The sequence below is a fragment of the Anabrus simplex genome, chromosome 4, assembly GCF_040414725.1.
Source record: "Anabrus simplex isolate iqAnaSimp1 chromosome 4, ASM4041472v1, whole genome shotgun sequence".
NCBI lineage: Eukaryota > Metazoa > Arthropoda > Insecta > Orthoptera > Tettigoniidae > Anabrus > Anabrus simplex.
In genome coordinates this window covers 104,571,153-104,592,185 of record NC_090268.1, presented here as the reverse complement: position 1 = coordinate 104,592,185, position 21,033 = coordinate 104,571,153, and the positions used below count along the sequence as shown (strand labels likewise).

General features: G+C 39.4%; 1 protein-coding gene across 2 annotated transcripts in view; it reads right to left on the bottom strand.

Annotated features, from left to right (window-relative positions):
* LOC136871664 (CREB-regulated transcription coactivator 1) overlaps window positions 1–21,033 on the bottom strand; it is a 473,088-nt gene that overhangs the window by 426,636 nt on the left and 25,419 nt on the right. The window contains exon 2 of one of the 2 annotated variants that reach the window (XM_067145157.2): window positions 10,118–10,228. The exons of the other annotated variant lie outside the window; for it this stretch is intronic. Within the exon in view, the coding sequence (XP_067001258.2) occupies window positions 10,118–10,228 (111 nt within the window). The remainder of the gene's footprint in view (window positions 1–10,117; window positions 10,229–21,033) is intronic. 2 annotated transcript variants of the gene reach the window in all.

The window sequence follows — 21,033 nt, the reverse complement described above, 5'->3', positions numbered from 1 at the left end:
GGGTGGTCACCACTACACGGCCTGCGCAGCACTTAAAGAAGGCGCCGGTGTGCGCCAACTGCGCGGGGGGCCACCCGGCCTCTCATCGCAGTACCGGGCCATGGCGCGGGCAGAGAGGAAGGACACCCGGCGCCATGATCCACCCCCATCCAGGAGGCCCCCTACCCCGGCAGGCTTGGTCTCATTCTCCGGGATCGGAGACTGGTTATGAGGGACCCCAAGGAGGTGGCACTGTGCGGCGGGCCCTAGTGGTACTTGACGCATGGCCCCGCAACCGCTAAGGCCCGCGCTAGTCACGGCAGTGCCCAGAAGGACTGATCCCTTGCCAACTGGAATGGCGAGAATATGGATCATGGCTGGTGCACGATACCTTTTCTCTACTAACACAAACACCTGGACCTATCCAGAAACCACATCCTTGCATGTGCTATCAGGTTTTACTTGTAGGCTGTTTCTCTTTCCGCGTATGTGGTTTTCCCCTGACCCTTAATACCACGCCTTAACACCACCTTACCAACACAAACCTTGCATGGTAACGCGTCTAATGTGCAAACAGGCCGATACTCCTGTAGTACCATTCCCACTCTTCCCTGCTATTTCTTTTCTTCTTAGAAATAATAGCACGACGGAGGCAATGTAGATGAGTCGATTGCCAAGCGGGGGGGGGGGGGGGGGGGGGAAGAGCGCGATTCGCCCCCCACCCCACCCCCACGAGAAACTGAGCGAGGCAGTCAGGTTTCGAGCAACGTACTTGTGTGGAGGGAGACCATTTAGCAAGTACCGTTTAAGCAGGGCTCGGTATTTGACCAGCATCTGCTTCTTCAAATGTGTTGTTAGTAAACACTTTCAGACTAGTGAGAAAAAAGTATTTTCTTAGCGCTCTGGACATTGTTTTTCTCGAACTTACCATTACCTTTTGTTGTCACGCGGGATTACGGCGAATTCTTTATTTCACGGTACTTAATGACGAAAAGCGGTGCCATGCAAATTTCGGAAGGCTCGAACGAGAACGGTCAGACATACTCTCGGTCTCACAGAAGCGTTCGATTCTTTGATGAACAAACATTCTGCTGATGCCAAGCTTGTTGAAGATATCAAAGGTGGCTGAAGGCTGTCTTCCCACCTTGTCCAACACTATTACCGCAACTCAACTTTCATAATCACTACATTCCATGATAATGAGAATGAATGCAACAGAATCACTTAGCAGGTTAACAGAAGGAAAAAGCAGGGAAGCTTGTATTACGTGACTGGGGCCTCTACTGTAAGTAGAATCCAAACCAGAGAGATGCGACTTTTCATTTCCAAAATACCACATGCATTGGCTGGGATTCGAACCACGACTACCTATGTGAAAATCCACCGATAATGCCACTCGGCTATCACGGCCCCTTGTTTACAAAAGAGGTTCCCCTATAAGCCACCAGATAGTGTCCTCACTTAGCGGGAAGTTTGTAACACTATTCTCTTCACTACCGGTACCTAATATTAAACTGGCCGACTATATGGAGCAGCTGATTATATGATCGACTAATGTAGCCGAGGTAATGAGATGGAATCGCACTGTCTACATACTGAGTTCATAACTGCATGATACCCGTGCCAATTTCCCGACTCCCAAGATGATTTGCAGTTAAATACACACCAGCAAACAGCGGAGACGAGCCTGTATATTCAATCACAAACTATACGATTTCTCTACAAAAATACTTCCGTCAGGACAAGTTTAGGAAAAATCGCGTGTTTGGCTATCAGAAAAATCACAGCTAGGACATATACATATAAATGCTATTTCATTGGTAAATAATATTCATTTAAATCCAATGCTTTCATGAAATGGAGAATCCTGAAGATATTAGTTCTTCTCCACGTCCAAAATCGACGGTGAATGCGTTATCTCAAAAAGGATCAAATTTACCCTCAATCAAAAATATTGTGCCTATGCTTCATGTAGGCAGAACATAAACTATAAGGGTGTAAGAATTTCGAGGAAACAACATCTATAAAATCCACTTATCCCGAATTTAATAGCTACCTACCGCGTTTGTTTGAACATTGAAGTCGGTAAACGAAATTAACTAAATGAACAAATCGAAACACTACTTACGTATGACTGAATCATTGATCCAAATATTAACACCAACCGTGTCAGAAAATATCATTAATTAACATTACTCTATTGAAAAAAGTAGTGTTTGGAAACGCAAGGCAAAAACTTCACTTCAGTCCGACCTCTCAACAATTATAGTCCTACCAGGGAAGTGACCACAATGGAGCTATAGTTCTCCAGTGAACAAATCGACTCACAAAGTATACGGTACCTAAGAAGAACTTTACGAAACAAATTTCTTAAAGAATATGAAACACATGTTCTTTGAAATAACACCACATTATTTGCATTAGCCAGAACTCATTTCGTAACTCACGGATTTCTTTTAAAATTAGTTTGAAACCTCCTGTTTCGTGTATAGAAGTATTGAGTAAAATCATGAAAGAACACAAATAGATAAGAAAGAACGTTCACATGCTCGTCAGTCAATGAAAGGAGCGTGTAGAATGGAACATGGAAGTATCGAGTAAACTCCAGAAAGAACACAAATACAGCTGCTCGCGTAAGTATTCGTACACGTAAGTCATGTGAGGACAATAACCAATACAACCAATAAAGAAGTTAATCATACACAAGTAATAGTATGTTTTATTTGTCATCTGAAAATTGAGTACATTATGTATAACACTCCAAGCCCTGGCATTTGGAAAAAATAAAAAACAATCGCACTGCTTGCAGAAAAGTCACATTGCAAAAGTATTCATCCACAATAAGAACTTACGGAATGTACAGTCATTTCCTAAGTATCAACAGCAGGTCGGACGTCCTTTGGAAGCAATCACGACTTGAAGGCGTTTCGGCATGGATGTCACCAGTTTTTCTGTCACTTCCAGGACTATCTTCTGCCATTCTTTCATGAAATATTGCCTCAGAGCTTCTTTAGTTATAATACGCTGCTTGCTCAGTTTACATTTTAACTCCGCCCAAAAATGCTCTATGCGGTTTAAGTTCATTATTTTGCTGGAAGAAGTACCCACTACCAAGACCTAATTTTGCTACACTGGGTGATGTGTTTCTATAAAATATCCAAATACAGCATCGTATCGGTCCGTCCAGGTATTACATGGCAGTTTCCTACCCCAGCCGCCGACATACACCCCCATACCACAATGGAACCTTCATATTTTACGGGAGTTGCAGACTTTGATTTTGGAGCTCGGCCTTCTCCACACACGTCGCTTTCCAGATCAATCATATGAACAGAATTTGCTCTCCTCAGTAAACAACACGCGTTTCCAAAACGCCGGTGGCTTCCTAACGTACTCTTTAGCGAACGCCAGACTCTTCTTACGGTTCACCTCACGCATCCAGTGGCTTCTTCCGTCTTGTACGGCCCTACAAACGAGCTCTGTGCAACACACGAAAAGTTGACTCAATGACACTGTCCGTATCACTGATTGAGCTTGGTGATGTGACTGACTTCCTCAATGCTGTGATCGTTATACAAGACAGTGCACAAGGCGGCGAATACTTCTGCGTTGCCATTTTTTGTCCCAACCACAGTCATTAATTTTTTATTGATGTGCCAGAGGGTATATTCGGCCGTTATTATTGTAAGTATATATTGCATATCCACTGCGCATTTGTTTCTGAACGTACGGTATCTTAAGCTTTGTAATGCATTTTTGGTGTTCAATATATGAAAAGGACAGACGGACGAATAATTATGCGAGCGGCTGTAGATAAGAAAGCACGTTCACATGCTCGTCAGTCATCGAAAGGAGCGTATACAATACGAAATAAACAACCAAACGAAAACCGTAAGTATTCTTGGACGCTCAACAAATGACGCCACTAATCGAACAGTACAGCCTTAGATTCCTTCACTAGGCTATATAAAACTGGCATTTATAATCATTGAAATTAGTAAAAACTTTCATTCTCACACCACAAACGCTATGTTTATACAATATGTGAAAAGGGTGCACTTGTAATCAAGTTATATAAAAATGTAAACCAGAAGTATTCGACAATGCTACCTACGAAATTAAATGGTACAAGCGAACATAATGTGGTAGTAAAGGCTCAGCTCTACTGTATATCCCATTATCTACTGTTGCAGTCACGTAATTTACACTCAATACATGTATAAAAATAACAGGGCTTGATATTTTCACAAATCCATTCTCGTGGTTCACATGATAATGGAGTTTCCAAAGCGCGCACGAAGTTAATTTCCGACAATATCCCACTAATTATCTGCATCATCATTACCAAATATAATCTGAAGATAGTGATATATGCCACTATATACTGGATCACAGCGTTGGTACAACGCCAAACTGTGACGAACAGAGATGCATGACGCCACGGAAAGATACGTTATCGCACAATGTTTTCAAATCAATCCAACAAAAATACATGTGTGTCAAACTCCACTACGTTTGCCTTGAGAACAAGTCTGATACTGGAGGAGTGCCCAACGAATATAATTTTGCCTGTATGTATTTATGTATATTTTTGGTAAGCATGAAAAAAACAATGCCGTATTTTAAAAATATAAAGGCACTCTTTGAACTAAGATATCGAAAGAAAATGACTAAGCAAACGAAAATGAGTTTATAAGGAAGTACAGCATTCTGCTATAAGTAAAAATTCGCTCTGTACTATTTACTTCTGAAAGGTTTTTTTTTTTTTTTTTTTTAACAGTAACAGTAGAATAAAGTATTATAGCTTAGGAAATGGAGAATGAGAGATTTGAAAACCAATCACTGATACAGAATTCTGGAACAGAACAAGGCAAATAGAACGCATTCATATTTCACATTGTAGCAGAGATTAATCTACATTGACAACAGCCTTATACTGTACTTCACTTAGTTTTATCATTGGTTAATTTCCCTGGCACGGGGGCTGGGTGTATGTGTTGTCTTCATCATTATTTCATCCTGATCACGACGAGCAGGTCGCCTACGGACGTCAAATCAAAAGACCTGTACCTGGCGAACCGAACCCGTCCTGGGATCTCTCGGGACTAAAAGCCAGACGCCATTTCATTACTTAGTTTTATCAATCATCCACGGCGTAGCTTCATTACCACCCTCTGCGTAGTGTGACTGAGGTCAGACGCCGTGCTTTCATTGCTTTACACTATACTTAACCATAATCCTTGAACGAATGTATACTAAACGATCGTAAATATCTGTAACACATCAGCAACCAAACTCTTGAACTCACGCCACAAGCTTCACACCTAAGACGAACTACGTAACTTAAGGCTTCAAGAAAAGAGCCTGTTGTATGAACATGAAAATTCTTTATTTTTTTTTTTTAGGTTGGCAAGCAAGATATGAGCTCCTATTTGTTTGGAAAAGGGCGAAGTGCTAAATCATCCTTGAAGATATTCCCTACCTAGTAATCGTCAGAGGGGTGCAAGGCAGTTGGATGCGCAACAAATAGCCTCTCCAATTGCAAAAGTCAACCTCACCTTCCCGTGGTGCTCCCTGTTATCACAGACGAGGCTCTGGCGACCGAATATATGGCGGAATAACCATATCACAATTAAGGATGCAGTAAATGGCATCCTTTCCACCCGCAACATCTGAGGTGGGAGCAAGTGTCAAGGCTTAAAGGTGGCAGCCTCACCATGACACTCGGTGAATGTGGGCTAATAACTCGCAGTCGCTTAAAACTAACTTATTAAAGAAACTAAGAAAAGCAGCCGGACGGATCCTAAGACGATGACCTTCGGCTTGAAACAGGACATGAAAATTGGATTTTGGAACGTCAGAACACTGTATCAGACTGGGAAACTAACACAACTTGCTACCGAGGCAGAGAGGTACAGACTGGATATCTTAGGAGTTAGTGAAGTAAGGTGGAATATATTTGGAGAGTTAAGAACATCCTCTACTCTGGTAAGCCAAATGAAGACGACCCACAGCAGGAAGGAGTGGGATTTCTTATAAACAAGAGATCAAAGAACAGTCTGATAGACTGGAAGCCCATCTCATCAAGGATTATCACTGCAAGATTCAAGGGGAAGATCAGGAATGTTTTGATTGTCCAATGCTACGCACCTACAGAAGAAGTGGAAGCAGATGATAGGGCTAAGTTTTATTCAGAACTACAGAGTACCATTCAGGCAATAAACAAAAGGGACATTGTGATTGTTATGGGAGACTTCAATGCCAAAGTGGGTTCTGAAAATCTGGGTCTTGAACAAGTAATGGAGCGACATGGACTTAGTACTAGGAATGAGAAGGGAGAACTTTTGGTAGACTTCTGCGCGAGCAATGAACTTGTTATCGGTGGAAACCTATTCCCTCATAAAGAATGCCATAAAGTAACGTGGATCTCACCAGACCAGCGAACTCAAAACCAGATTGATCACCTGGCAATTAGCAGAAACTGGAGAAGGTCTCTTTTTGGATGTCAGAAATCGAAGAGGTGCATATATAGGCAGCGACCACCATCTAGTGACTGCCAACATCCGAATTAAGATTGCAACTGCAAAGAGGCGATTTGAGCAATAAACGAAAAGGTTTGATGTTGGAAAGTTAGAGGATGATAGAAGTAAGGAACAGTTCAAGCTTGTCCTCAGTAACAGGTTTACAGCACTACAGTTAGATGAAGATGATGATGATGAAGAACACTGGAAGAAAGTTAAAATCACTTTGACAAACACAGCAGAGGAGGTACTTGGCTTCAAGAACATCAGGAGGAAAGACTGGATTACATTAAATTCTTGGGAATGTATTGTACAACGTAGGGAGCTGAAACTAAAGTTGAATAATTGCAGGACATGAACCCAGAAGGTTGAACTCCACGCGGCATACCATGCTAAAGATCGGGAAGTTAAGAAGAGTGCGAAAGCAGACCGGAAAAAATGGGTATCAGACCTTGCTGAATTAGTGAAGACTGCAGCAAGAGATAGAAATATGAAAGGCTTGTATGACATCACAAGGAAACTTGCCAAGAAGAAACTTAAACAAAGCAGACCCATCAAGAACAAACAAGGAGATATGCTCACTAGTGATGAAGCTAAGTTGAATAGATGACGAGAACACTTCATGGAGGTGTTGAACAGAGAAAATATAGAGGAAGATAGACAAGTGGTAGAGGTGAACGAAGATTGTGAAACTGATGGTATCAACACTGAACCACCCTCAAGAAATGAGATAAAAGAAGCGATCAGCCAAATAAAGAATGGGAAGGCCCCATGAGTGGATACTGTAGCAACTGAGCTAACTGTGTACCCCGATATGACAGCCGATCTGTTGCATCCACTGTTCACAAAAATTTGGATTAAGGAAAGAATGCCAAAGGAATGGAGAGAAGGTCTCCTTGTGAAATTACCAAAGAAAGGTGACATGACAAACTGTCACAACTGGAGAGGTATCACCTTGCTCTCGATTCCCAGTAAAGTATTGACACGGGTGATCCTGAACAGGATAAAAGCAAGGATAGAAAACCAACTGCGCAATGAACAAGCAGGTTTCAGGAATAACCACTCATGCATAGACCAAATAAACACTCTACGAATTATTATTGAACAGTTCAATGAATACAGTTCTGGCCTATATCTTCTGTTTGTGGACTTTGAGATGGCTTTCGATGCATTGAAAAGGAACACCATGTGCAGAGCGCTACAGAAGTACGACATACCAACTAAAATCATCAAAGAGACTTACGACGACTTCATGTGTAAAGTAATCCATGAAGGGAAGCTTTCGGAGCCTTTCTCCATAAATTCTGCTGTGCGGCAGGGGTGTGTCCTATCTCCAACTATCTTTCTCCTTGTTCTGGATGACGTCATGAGGAAAGTTATGGAGGGAAGGCAAAGAGTCATCCAATGGGGATTGGGTGACAGATTGAAGACTTTGGAGTATGCCAATGACTTATGCCTATTGACTCAAAAACATACTGATATGGAGGGAAAGATACAGGATCTGGAGAGAGAGGCGGGAACAGTGGGCCTCAGGATAAATGCCCAGAAAACAAAAGCAATGAATATCAACGTGAAGAGCAAACAGAAATTTAGAGTCAGTGATGAAGACATTAAAGAAGTCGAAGAGTTTACATATCTTGGCAGTGTGGTTATGCAGAATGGAGGAGCAGCTGCTGATGTCAAAATAAGAATCCACAAAGCAAATGCGGCATTCATACAACTCTATCGGATATGGAGGGCCAGAGAAATATCAGTGAAAACCAAACTTTGTATTTTCCGAACAAATGTAAAAACAGTACTGTTATACGGTTGTGAAACCAGGAAAGTTACCTCAGAGATTACTCGAACTACATGTATTCATAAACAGATGCTTAAGGAGAATTAAACATATTTTCTGGCCAAAAGTAATTTCAAACGAAGATCTTTAGAGACAAACAGAAGAAGAGTCCATTGGTATACAAATAAAGCAGAGGAAGTGGAACTGGATCGGCCACACACTGCGGAAGCAGCAGGATGCAGTGGAGAGAAAGGCTCTGTTTTGGAACCCCCAAGGACAACAGAAGAGAGGTAGACCCAGGAAGTCATGGAGACGCAGTGTGATGGAGGAGGCAAAACAAGAAGGGAAGATCTTTGGAGAACTCAAGACCCTGGCTCAAAATAGGATACGCTGGCGCTGCTTTGTCGAAGCCCTATGCTCTGCAAAAGAGTAAAAGGAAATAAGTCAAGTAATCGTCAGAGGCTTTATTCGTACAAAGTAATGTCACTCTTCTAGCACACCTGTTGTATTCATGATCTGATTACATACTTCTGAATTATAAGCATACTTAACCAGCCTATACAGTTCAAATATTTTGTCAAGGTGAAGTAATTAAAATATATGGACACTTTCTATGCACACTTCTGTAAAATTTGATAGGCACAAGCAGTTTTTTTTTTTTTTAATGTCAGAAGATGATTGCACCGATGTTTGACCTGTGACAAGGACGTATAGACTGAAAGAAAACCGTCTGTTTTTTATGAATAGATAATCACTTCCCGTATCAATAGATGGTGGGTTTGTATCCATTTCAAGAGAAGCTCGCAAAATAAATGCTACAGGGCAGAAGTAGTTAACAATAATAATAATAATAATAATAATAATAATAATAATAATGTGAAATGCACACAAATATCAATCATCCATGGCGTAGCTTCATTACCAAGACCCTCAGCGTAGTGGGACAGAGAAGGTTAGACGTCGTGCTTTCATTGCTTTACACTATACTTGACCATAATCCGAGCATGCATGGAATAAGTGAGGTTCGGTATAAGTACGGTATCCTACAATGTAAACAACAGCTTCATACTGCTTGAACGCTATGGCACAAGGCACCAGGCACATCTCAAAGTTTCTAATGAAAAATGGAATAATAAGTGGAAATTGTCTTAACGTGAGTTAAAGAAATAACTATACTTCCGATTTTAAAAACTAGGACTCACACAGAACTTTCAAGATATTCGAGCATTGTTGATAGAACTATTATGAACTCAGTTACGGCATTTTTAAAACATACAGTACTTTGAATGATCGCGTTGTATTGTCCTGATTTCCTCAATCACTGTATATATACTCCAAGGGGCTCCAAATATCAGCACGTAAGAAATCTTTGTGAAACCGTTCAGAAATAACTACGGTACTGTACGTTATTTTCGTCACTTCTTCTGTATCCACGTTATATTCTTCAAATTCCCTCCTGAGTCGACACACACTGAAAATTCATTTGAAATGAACAGTAAGTGCACACTCTGGTGTCCAGTCTGAATTAGCAGGACCTACCAACAACCGGCCAGAAAGCAAGTTATCTTCAAGTTTTGCTCAATGTTGTTATGCTTCTACCAGTTTGCCTAAAATTCCAAATTAGTAGCCACAATAACCACTCCCTTATTACAGTTTTACTGTAAGAAACGGAGAAAGTTTAAAGATACACAGCAAAACAGAAATGACAAAACGTATTTCTAATGTTCTGAAGGTCCTGAAGTGCACACCATGAAGAAGCAGAAAAAGCAGTGCAACAATGAAAAGGCCAAGAATGTACACTAAGCAGCAAAGCACATGACATCACACCATTCACCTGTACCTTCGATTCTACCGAGTTGCTGCCTATGTGGTTCACATTGGGCAGTGACCCACCTCGGTAGGAGCCAAGAGATTGGTTAATGAGAAGATGTTGCTTAGGCAGAGCATTCACCTAGAACACAAGAGCACAAGACCACTACTGGAGAGCACAACCCACAACCCAAGCAACATACCAATAGTAGAAAAAAAACATTCAGATCACCCACAAAAAAAAAAAAAAAAGCAAAGTAACATTCTCTAAGCTCTTTGTAATTTTCTGGATCACAAGAATCACTACAAAGAAAGATATGAAAATATATAGTGCAGTAAGGATTATTCAATATCATGCAAAAATGTGGATTTCAATATTGTTTGTGCAAATAGTACATTTCAAGTTCCTCTATAAAGTACCAGGTAGACATATCTCTTTCAACTCATAAAATTCCACACCAGTACCTGATTTTATCTCAATGAAGTCCAAATAAAGTCATACGAAAAGATCATTGTGGTCTATAAGGTCATCAGGCTGTGAATGATAAACTCATCAAAACACAACAAATATAAAGAAATTAATAAATTTACTTAATGCCACACTTCAAAATATAGCAAAATGCAATAAAATAGCCAAGAACAAAAATACAAACTAGGAAAAAATGAAATCATGGGAAAGGCTGTTAGTGAAGAATGATGAATAACAGACAATGCACATAAATAGGACAGACGTTTAAGTATTCACATTACTAGGTAAGTGGATGGTAAAGTGCAGAGAAACTATATGAAGTGCCACGTGAATTGCCACAAAAGTGCGGATACGTAAGTTATATTAATCAATCAATCAATCAATCAATCAATCAATCAATCAATCAATCAATCAATCATCACTGATCTGGATTTAGGACTGTTACCCAGGTGGCAAATTTCCTATTTAACATGCAAGTTGCTAGAAAGGTATATGTGAACTGCCACAAATATATACAGTAACAAAACGATAAAATTCCCCAGGACTTAAGTACAGTTGGTGTGTGGTTTAAAAGTTTGTCTTAAACGTTAAAAGCTGTACATTTCATAAGTATTACAGCAAATGCTGAATGTACTCCTATCAGTATTATTAAAATAATCAATTTTATTTTTAATATCTTGTTTCTGTGCGAATTTCTTAATAAATTCAAAATGTGTGATCTGTCCACTGGAATACTCGTACATGGCCTGATCTAAAAATTCTTGCTTTTTCCCCTGAACTAAAAGCGCTTTCTTCCTCGATGAAATTTGTTGTATAGCATTTCATATTTTTACACAAGTGTTCATCTTAAATGTTTTTAGCACTTCTAGAAAATTGAATACATGTGGATAATAATACTGGTACAAGCTTTATGGGAATTCACATGTCCCTCCAAAGGTATTCGTGACATTTCATACATGTTCAAATGCCTATAATTGTTCAAATTTTGTGGCAACTCATCGGGCCCAATTGAATCATTTTTAAAATTGTAGCAATGAAAGGATCACAGAACAAAGTATGTTGTAATGAACCAATATGTGGCTATACAACCAGGTTTATGTATTTTAGTTGCTTCAGCTCTCAAAATGAATCAGTACTGATCTAAAACATTACAAATAAGAATGGAAAAATAGTTTTAAAACTAACAGATACAGTAAACCAATTATTAAAATATGTTACTACTGAATGCTTAAGTCTGAAGCTAAAAAGAGAAGACGTACAGAACATGTTATGCAATAGGAGAGCAACATCCTATAATGTACTCTCTCCTCCCACCAAAAAAGTACCAGTATACTCTAGACATGTGTAATATATTTAACATCACATTCTTATATGGAAAGTTGCTCCTCTCCTATTTTCCTTTGAAGTAAGTCACCACCATAGACAAGACTTGACATTTCATCCTACAACTACTTTTGTTTTTTTTGTTTGCTAGGGGCTTAACGTCGCACCGACACAGATAGGTCTTATGGCGACGATGGGATAGGCAAGGTCTAGGAGTTGGAAGGAAGCGGCCGTGGCCTTAATTAAGGTACAGCCCCAGCATTTGCCTGGTGTGAAAATGGGAAACCACGGAAAACCATCTTCAGGGCTGCCGATAGTGGGATTCGAACCTACTATCTCCCGGATGCAAGCTCACAGCCACGCGCCTCTACGCGCACGGCCAACTCGCCCGGTACAACTACTTTTAGTAAGTCAAATGACCATCTAAATAAGGCCATCTCAAATTCTTGCTAATTATTTTAATGCCTCAAAATGGATTCTGAAAAATGACACCCATTTTTTTTTTTAATACCGTACATAAGTTTTTTAGATATATGTTACTTTTACAAACTGTAAGATCACAATAGGTTCAAAAACCCTAGTTGTTGAATAATTCTTATGTAATTCCCCTGATACTAGTCTTTTTTACAATTGGCTTTACGTCGCACCGACACAGATAGGTCTTATGGCGACAATGAAATAGAAAAGGCCTAGGAGTGGGAAGGAAGCGGCCGTGGCCTTAAATAAGGTACAGCCCCAGCATTTGCCTGGTGTGAAAATGGGAAACCACAGAAAACCATATTCAGGGCTGCCGACAGTGTGGTTCGAACCCACTATATCCCGGATGCAAGCTCACAGCTGCGCGCCCCTAACCGCACAGCCAACTCGCCCGGTAATAAAGTCTTAAAATGATTAATCATAACATTTAGATTTCCAGTCAACATCTTTTTGGAAAACAATACAGCAGTCTATATTATATCTGTATATTTCTTTCTCGATCACTAGAGGTAGGTCATATATTGTTGATCATTTAATAGGAGTATTATGCATGCTTCATTCCCAGAGACTTCATAACAAACACTAAATCAGAATAATTTTGTAAAATTCAACTACTTACAAAAAACACATCTTATTTTGAGGTCAGGAAAGTACAATGCTTTCATCATTACAAGGATCACACAATGTCTAGTTAGCATGTGCCATATTAGCTGCTAATGGAAAACTTTGACAGTTTCAACTTTTAAATTACTTTTTTTTTTTTCAACTGAGTAGGTTTTATGAGTTTTATAACTCTATAAAATGTCTACCCAGTGACCTTAAATAACCTATCAAAGTATTTTAACAGCAGAATGAAAGTCAGTCCTCTAAAGCATTTTGTAAGAAGACATGCATTTACCTTATAGACTATATATATGGGACTAGTTTTGTGAACACTGTTTTAAAATTCCTCACAGAAATTTAGCTCATTTCCTTGTACGTATTAATACTGTTACTAACAATTTTCTTTCTGCAGGTGTGACAGTTATCGCTTACATCTGCGATGCAAAAGCTCTTGTTTGAACTAGAAATTTGCATACTGTTATATGGATTTGTAAATCAAACATTTCAATTGTTCAATACCAGAATTTTTCTAGGTGGTAGACCTTATTTGCGAGTGTCGCATACAGGCTTTGGTAGTGTTGAATTTTTGATGAGGCAACGGTGCATTTTGTGGTAGGCTTTAACCTCTTGTACTGAACATGATCTGCTTGTTTCGTTTTCCACCAGGTTTCTTAAGCCTCCTTTTGACACTTGACAGCTATCTGTACTACAAAGCATGTTTGTCCACAAACTGTTTACCTAATTTTGTCTTTCCAAGACTTTCATCTGCTGCCATGTGTATCTGATAAGTGATCTCAGCCCACATGGTTTCTATGGGCTGATCAGTGTTCACACCATGTACCGAGCTTTGTCACATGTCCATTTTTTCAGAGAGTTTCTACCACTTTATTCTTTCTGGGCCAGCCTTCTGATGCCATGGTGGTTTTAACTGCCCAATCTGAACTTCAAAAACAAGCAGCTGATAATGAGGAGTAATGGATTCTGATGGGATTGCTTTTGCATTTAATGCCAACCTGCGTACCAGCCAATTAGTTCCTTGCTTGTGATTTGATAGTTTAAATGGACCACACAATTTGTTTACTAAAGGTCTCTTATTGGTTACATTCAAAACTAGGTCATTTTGTAGGCTGAGCATGGATTTTCCATAGCTGACCAAATTGAAAATAAATAAGGATACAAATTAATGCAATATTACATCTGAAAATATCTTCAAGTTACAATACAGCACATTTCATAGCCATGGTACATGACCTTTAAACAACTTAGTAATTCAGACAAACTGGCACCAGAACATCTGCAGAAATTTGGAGGAAGGTTCCTTATGTTATGGGATCGGCAGCACCGTAAATGAGCCCAATTTATTGTTATACCTGGTTTTTTGAGACTTATGAGTTGAGAGTTCTCCTTGCAACCATTTTAAAATCTGCTACTGCTGGCAAGTTGACATATTAATTTAGAGATCTATTAATGCAAGCCCTAGAATCGAAAAAGTATCAAGCTCATCTGTAGAAGTACCGTTCGATATTGATACGTCATGAGTATTGAAAGTATCGAGAATCCATCTCTGTAGATAACCCAATTCCAAGTTTCTTATGTAGTAGTGGAGCAAACAAACTGTCAATTATCCAAAGACTATAATCACATGTCTTGTGAAATCTGTACCCAAAATATGAAATAAAGATATTCGCATCAAAGTAATATCAAGCAGGTGATGTGTTCTACATTTAGAGTTCTGTGAAAAAAATGAAATGTAGAAATGACTGCTTTTAGCTGTCAGTCTCATTCAAGTCTCATATTTCTTTATAAAGGAATTTTTTTCAACCTTCTTTAAACAATACTGCAACAATGAAAAATGGGTGACTAAAAGGTGACAAAATGTAATCATTTTTTGTGCCAGTGAATTTACTGGAAAATATATAATAATTGATGTTATTTGTTTTTACATCCCACTTTTATGGTTTTCGGAGATGCTGAGTTGTCAGAATTCAATCCCACAGGAGGTTTTTTTATGTGCCAGTAAATCTACCGATATGAGGCTGACATATTTGAGCAGCTTCAAATACCACCGGACTGAGCCAGGCTTGAACCTGCCAGGTTGGGGTCAGAAGGCCAGCACCTCAACAGTCTGAGCCACTCAGCCCGGTAGAACATATATAAACTGCATTTCAAAATCAGGAAATTTATACACCAATTCAGTACTATATAACTATATACATAGTCTTCCAGAAAATGTTAATAAAGGTTGCTTCCAGGAATGAATCAGTGGAAGTCTTCATGATAAAATGTAGCATCTGTGACAATACATTAAACAGTACTACATTATAGAAATGATGAATAGCAAGCTAATTTAAAAAAATAAGGGACCCCAAAGATAACAAACAAGACTTCAAAACCACCACTACAATATAGTCCTGAAATTACACAGCGACTTGCTGAATCTTTAGTAGTGTTTTAATATTCCTTCCTGTACATAATCTGGAATTTGATGGGATTGCCATTTCGATGCAACTTTCCTAACTCCATGTCTGTGTGCATTTATAGTATTTGTGTAAAATTTTAAATATACTACTTTGGCCCCTTTCAGTCGCTTTTTATGAACAGAAAAGTTGATTTACAAAAAGGATGTATACTGTACTACTTCAGTTTTATCTACAGTATTTTATTTACATATTCGTTACTGTTTCCCTTAGTAAAACTTATTTCAATCTATTTCCACGAATTTCCATTCCCAGTAGCGGTGATTGGGAGTTAGAAGTGGGAGGCCACAAAAATTTATAGACAACAAAATGCACCCACGTTTAAGAGCTAAAGCAGTGGGGAGGGGGGAGGACATAAACATTTTTTTTTTTTTTTAACTACATAATGGTAAGTATTTTTAATGTTGTCTAAGCAAATTTCTACAGCGACATAAAGGTTGAGTCTACCAATTTTAGTGTGGTAAGAATAGTACTACACAATCATATGTTCACCAAAGGGACTTATTACACATGCATTACAATGAAATAGAAATTTGGCGTGATTATACAATTAAAATGTAATTTAGTATTTGACTACACATGAACAAAGCAACAGACACTAGACAGAACTACACAGACACATTTACAGAGTGAGACTGACAGAATGAAGAATGCACACAGCAAGCAGGTGAATTATACCTGTGTCCATGACCTTGGCAAAAATATACCCCTGCCACCCTTCCTCACAACACATACCACACGCTGTTGCGCTGTATGAATCAGTTAGCCGCAACGAACGACATTTTTTGTGTATTTCCGCTCTAAGTATTTTTCTTAATAACTAAAGTAATTAAAGGAAAGAATTGATACTTGTTGTTTTAAGGGGCCTAACATCGAAGGTCATCGGCCCAAAGGAAAGAATTAGCTGTACAAAAAAAAACAACAGCTTTTTATATAATTTCTACTTTCAGGCAATTTTTAAGTTATTCAGTCTGTCAAAACTTTAAAAAAGGCAGGTGGCTAAATTGGAATAAGAATGTATTTTTTCTCCACAAAGTGGAGGGGAAACTGCCCCCCCCCCCCTTGCCCCTTCTAATCACTGCTACTGTCTATTCCTACTTATGAAGAACTTCAAAATATTCTTTCAACAGTTATTTTTTTACTTATTTACTATTTATCATACAGCATACACGCAATAATAACTTTATACAAATTTAAAATTGAACAAAAGACTTACATTATATAAAAATACACATAGCAAGGGAACAATGAAATGCTTAAATTCGTAGATCCAATTATTGTATCCACTGAATGGCATAAGAGAAGGAAGTTGGAAACTTCTGCTTCGTATGCTCGAACTACTAACACGCGATGTGTTGAACAGACTGAGAAGGGGAGGAAGTTATTTTACCCCGCTTGAAGAGGGATTCTGCACAGAACAGATCTATTCTCTTCTAGGAATGAATGATCTATGCTGAGGGCTGACTTTGGTGGCCCAGTCCTCTTTCAACAGTGCATTTGCATCAAAATGGTTCTCCAGTAGACTGTGCACATGACTGATTAGCAGAGGTCAGAAAGTTCCATTTGGTAAATAAATAAAAAATAGTACAAATAAAAACAAACTATTTATTGCAAAACAAACTATAATGCGTACACAATCTTTCCACAGGGCTCCCACCATTTTCGAGGCACTTCTTATAGCATGGCAGAAGTTTCGGTATGCCTACTTCATAAAACGTTGCCGCCTGTGTCGTGAACCATGTAGTAACATGTCCTTTGAGCTCGTCAGTATTGTTGAATTTTTGACCACCAAGGAAAAATTTCAGGTGCAAAAAAGAGACTGAAGTCGCTAGCGATGAGGTCAGGGCTGTACGATGGGTGGTCAAATTGGCTCCAGCCAAAGTCCTGTAAGAGTTGTTGTGTCCTGTTTACAGTGCGAGTTTTGTCATTGTCATGAACGAAAACAATACCGTCTGTGAGCATTCCTCAGCGCTTATTCTGTATTGCGCGATGCAGTTTCCAAAACGTCTCACAGTAAACATTTGCAATGATTGTTTCGGACCCCGCAAAAAAAATTCCACCAGTAGAATGCCGTGTCGACCCGAAAAGACTATACACATGATGATTTTTTGAGGTGTCAAGATTTGCTTAGCTATAGTCTTTTTTTTTTTCTTTTGCTAGGGGCTTTACGTCGCACCGACACAGATAGGTCTTATGGCGACGATGGGATAGGAAAGGCCTAGGAGTTGGAAGGAAGCGGCCGTGGCCTTAATTAAGGTACAGCCCCAGCATTTGCCTGGTGTGAAAATGGGAAACCACGGAAAACCATTTTCAGGACTGCCGATAGTGGGATTCGAACCTACTATCTCCCTGATGCAGCTATAGTCTTTACTGCTGACGAAGTGTACCTCCATTCTATCGATTTTCATTTCGATTCAGGGGTTTCAAACGTGACCCAAGTCTCATCCCCAGTCACTATCTTGCTTAGAAAACCATCACCATCTTCGCTGTAACATGTCAAAAATTCAAGTGTTGTTTGTGTTTTTTGGCACCCAGCGAGAACACAATTTTTGAAATTTAAGTTTTTCAGAAACAATTTCATGTTTAAGTCATCTTGAAATTTGCAGAAAGTGCAGAGAAAGATCAAACAGTGTAAACCTATTGCTCTCCCTGCTGCATTCTTCAACTACACGAGGCAAGTCTTCATCAACCAATGATGGATGCCCACTTCATCATCATGCACTTCATCGCATCCTCTATTAAACTGTCTGACCCATTGCCTTACCAACGAATCGCTCATTGCATCTTCTCCGTACACCTCTCAAATTTTTTGATGAATGTGGTTTAGTGTTCTTCACATTCAGAAAACGAACAACAGATGGTAGGATTTTCAATCAACTTCGCCATTCTAACCAAGCACTATAAAAATGTAAACAAGACAGCAATGTCAAAATGGCGTTCTCTCCTTCTCTTTGACCCAGCAACTACGGTGCATGCACCAAACTGCAGTGGCAGCAATACCGGGCAACAGATAAAAACAGAACTTAGTTTCTGGACCTGCCAAGTATCATCATGAATTGGTAAGTTCAGATTTTTCATAATTTTCCGATATTCTTGAACGCGAGCTATTTGCCTTCGTAGATGCAGTAGTATGATATTAAAGGACTGGAAGCCAACAGACTGATAAGGCCTGTGATTAACCTTGTGGTGCAATTAAGTTGGGTGTTTATCAACTTCACGTGAGGACCATTTAACCAAACTGGGTGCGTAGTATTCAGGTACAGAAAAGACCCGTCCTAAAGCAGAATATCTCAAAATAGCTGCAGAAGTTCTCCATGACATCCCACAAAGCTTTTGTAATATATTAACCCGTTCGGTGGGCGATGCGGCGAGATTCGAGGCTGCAAGTCGCTTGCTCGGTGGGGAACGCAGATATATCCGCAGATTCAAATTATATTCTTTTCTCAGTTGCCTGCCTGCAGTGGTTTATTTCCTTTTCAGCAGAGTATTCTGGATGAGTCTGCCCTCTGATGTGAATTTTTTCAACTATGTTCTCCCAATACTAATGTGTCATCCATGAGTTGCAACATAAAGAACGCAGCTGAGTCCCGGCAAGAACGACCTAAGGCCTAATAGCTCCGCGCTGAAGCTTTAGCTCATCGCCTAATCGTCCCTTGGATGTAATAATATTGCTGTAGAAGGGATTTCTATGACACTGAACAGATCTCTCTGATGACATTTTAGAACTGTGACCTGATTTATTATCCCCAGTCTTGAGTTCTTATTTCACGACTGGAGTGTGTGTTTATCGCGAGTTACAACGTTTTATTATCATAGGCATCCGTAATAATCATATTTCATTATTTCCATCCAAACTGCTGAGATCAGGGTTCAATTCGATCCTTTTTCTTACATTTCTTTCCCCTAAAATATGTATAACGAATTACCGGCCCCCATTGTTAGAGGAAGATGATTTACGGGCCATGATAAACGAAATGTTGGAATTTAGTGGCCAGAATTGTGATATCAGTGAAATAAGTTCTGCCGAAGTGGAATTCGTAAGTGACAGGAGATTACCTGGAATAAGTACTGCAGGCTCGAATATACAGGGTTTGGGCGTAGCTTATGCGAATATTCAGCAGTCACAATAGAGACAACACGTGTTCGATTCCAGTTCAAGTAGCGATCATGACAGAGGCAGTTGTGATGATAATACTGATTACAATCCAACCATTGCAAGTTCTTGGTCAACTTATACTGAAAATGGACAAAGAAATTCCTGCTTTGATCCAAATTTCCACCGTGATGTAGAGTGTTTTTAGGGAAAACAAAGCTGACCAAAATATTTTAATAACTTTTTATGATGATATATGCCAGAACATAGCTGAACAGACAAAAGATCCCGAGCAGGAAATCGCACATATAACCCAGTTTAGTAAGACGAAAGGAATGAATCAAGATCAAGACCGTGTCTGGGCAAATAAGGACGAAATCAAGCGTCTTATGGCCATTCTGTTGCCACAGGGGATTGTACAGAAACCTGAATTAGGACACTATTTCTCGCAATCGCTTGTTCACTACGCCTATTTTCTATGAGCTGATGACATAGGAGAGATTTTTTTCTCGCCAGATTGAGTGGCCTGGCCGGCCTCCTGACCCCAACTTGGCAGGTTCGATTCTGGCTCAGACCGGTGGTATTTGAAGGTGCTCAAATACATCGGGCTCTTGTCAGTAGATTTACTGGCATTCAAAAGAACTTCTGCGGGACTAAATTCCGGCACCTCAGTGTCTACGAAAACCGTAAAAGTAGTTAGTGGGACATGACGCCAATAACATCATCATTTTTTTTTTTTGATTCGGTGTGCCCAACTGTGGAGCGCGTTTGAACTTATTTTGCACAATGATTCTTCTTCTTTTCTTCCCAATATCTCTTCATTTTTTCACTGTGTTCCTTTCTGCGTGTTTCTGTCCAGCCTGTATTTTTTCTTGTTGGTTTCTCTGCAAAATTATGTTTACTAAGCTTCTAAATTTCATTCTATCTTGAATGGTTTCGGCCTCACTACCCATTTCTTGTAGATCTTCATGAATTTCTGCTAACCAATTGTTGCGGATTTTCAGGGTTAGAGCTAGATTTAGAATTTTGTCAGCCTGTTGTTATCCATTCTGTGTAGGTGTCCGCAGAATTTTAGTAGTCTCTTTCTGATGGTATCTGTGATTTTTTCTGTGAATTGAAAAATTTCGTGTGGTTTCTTTTTCATCCAAATTCCATTTTCGAACTTTGGCCCTAGGATTTTTCTGAGAATATTCCTCTCTTGTTTCTCAATGCTTTTCATTTGTGACCTGCCGCCAATGATCAGTGTTTCAGATGCATAAAGTGCTTCTGGTTTGATGACTGTATTGTAGTGTCATAATTTTGCATTTTTTGATATACATCTTTTGTTGTATCTGTTCCATGTGATTTTGTAAGCCCTTTGCAGTTTAGCAGTTCTTTCTTTGTTAGCTTCCTGATTCAACCCTGCTGGCTGAATAATTTCACCTAGATACTTGAATTTGTCTACTTGGGAAATTATTCCACATTCGGTGATTAATGGTTGATTGGCGAATCTTGATTAAGTTCAT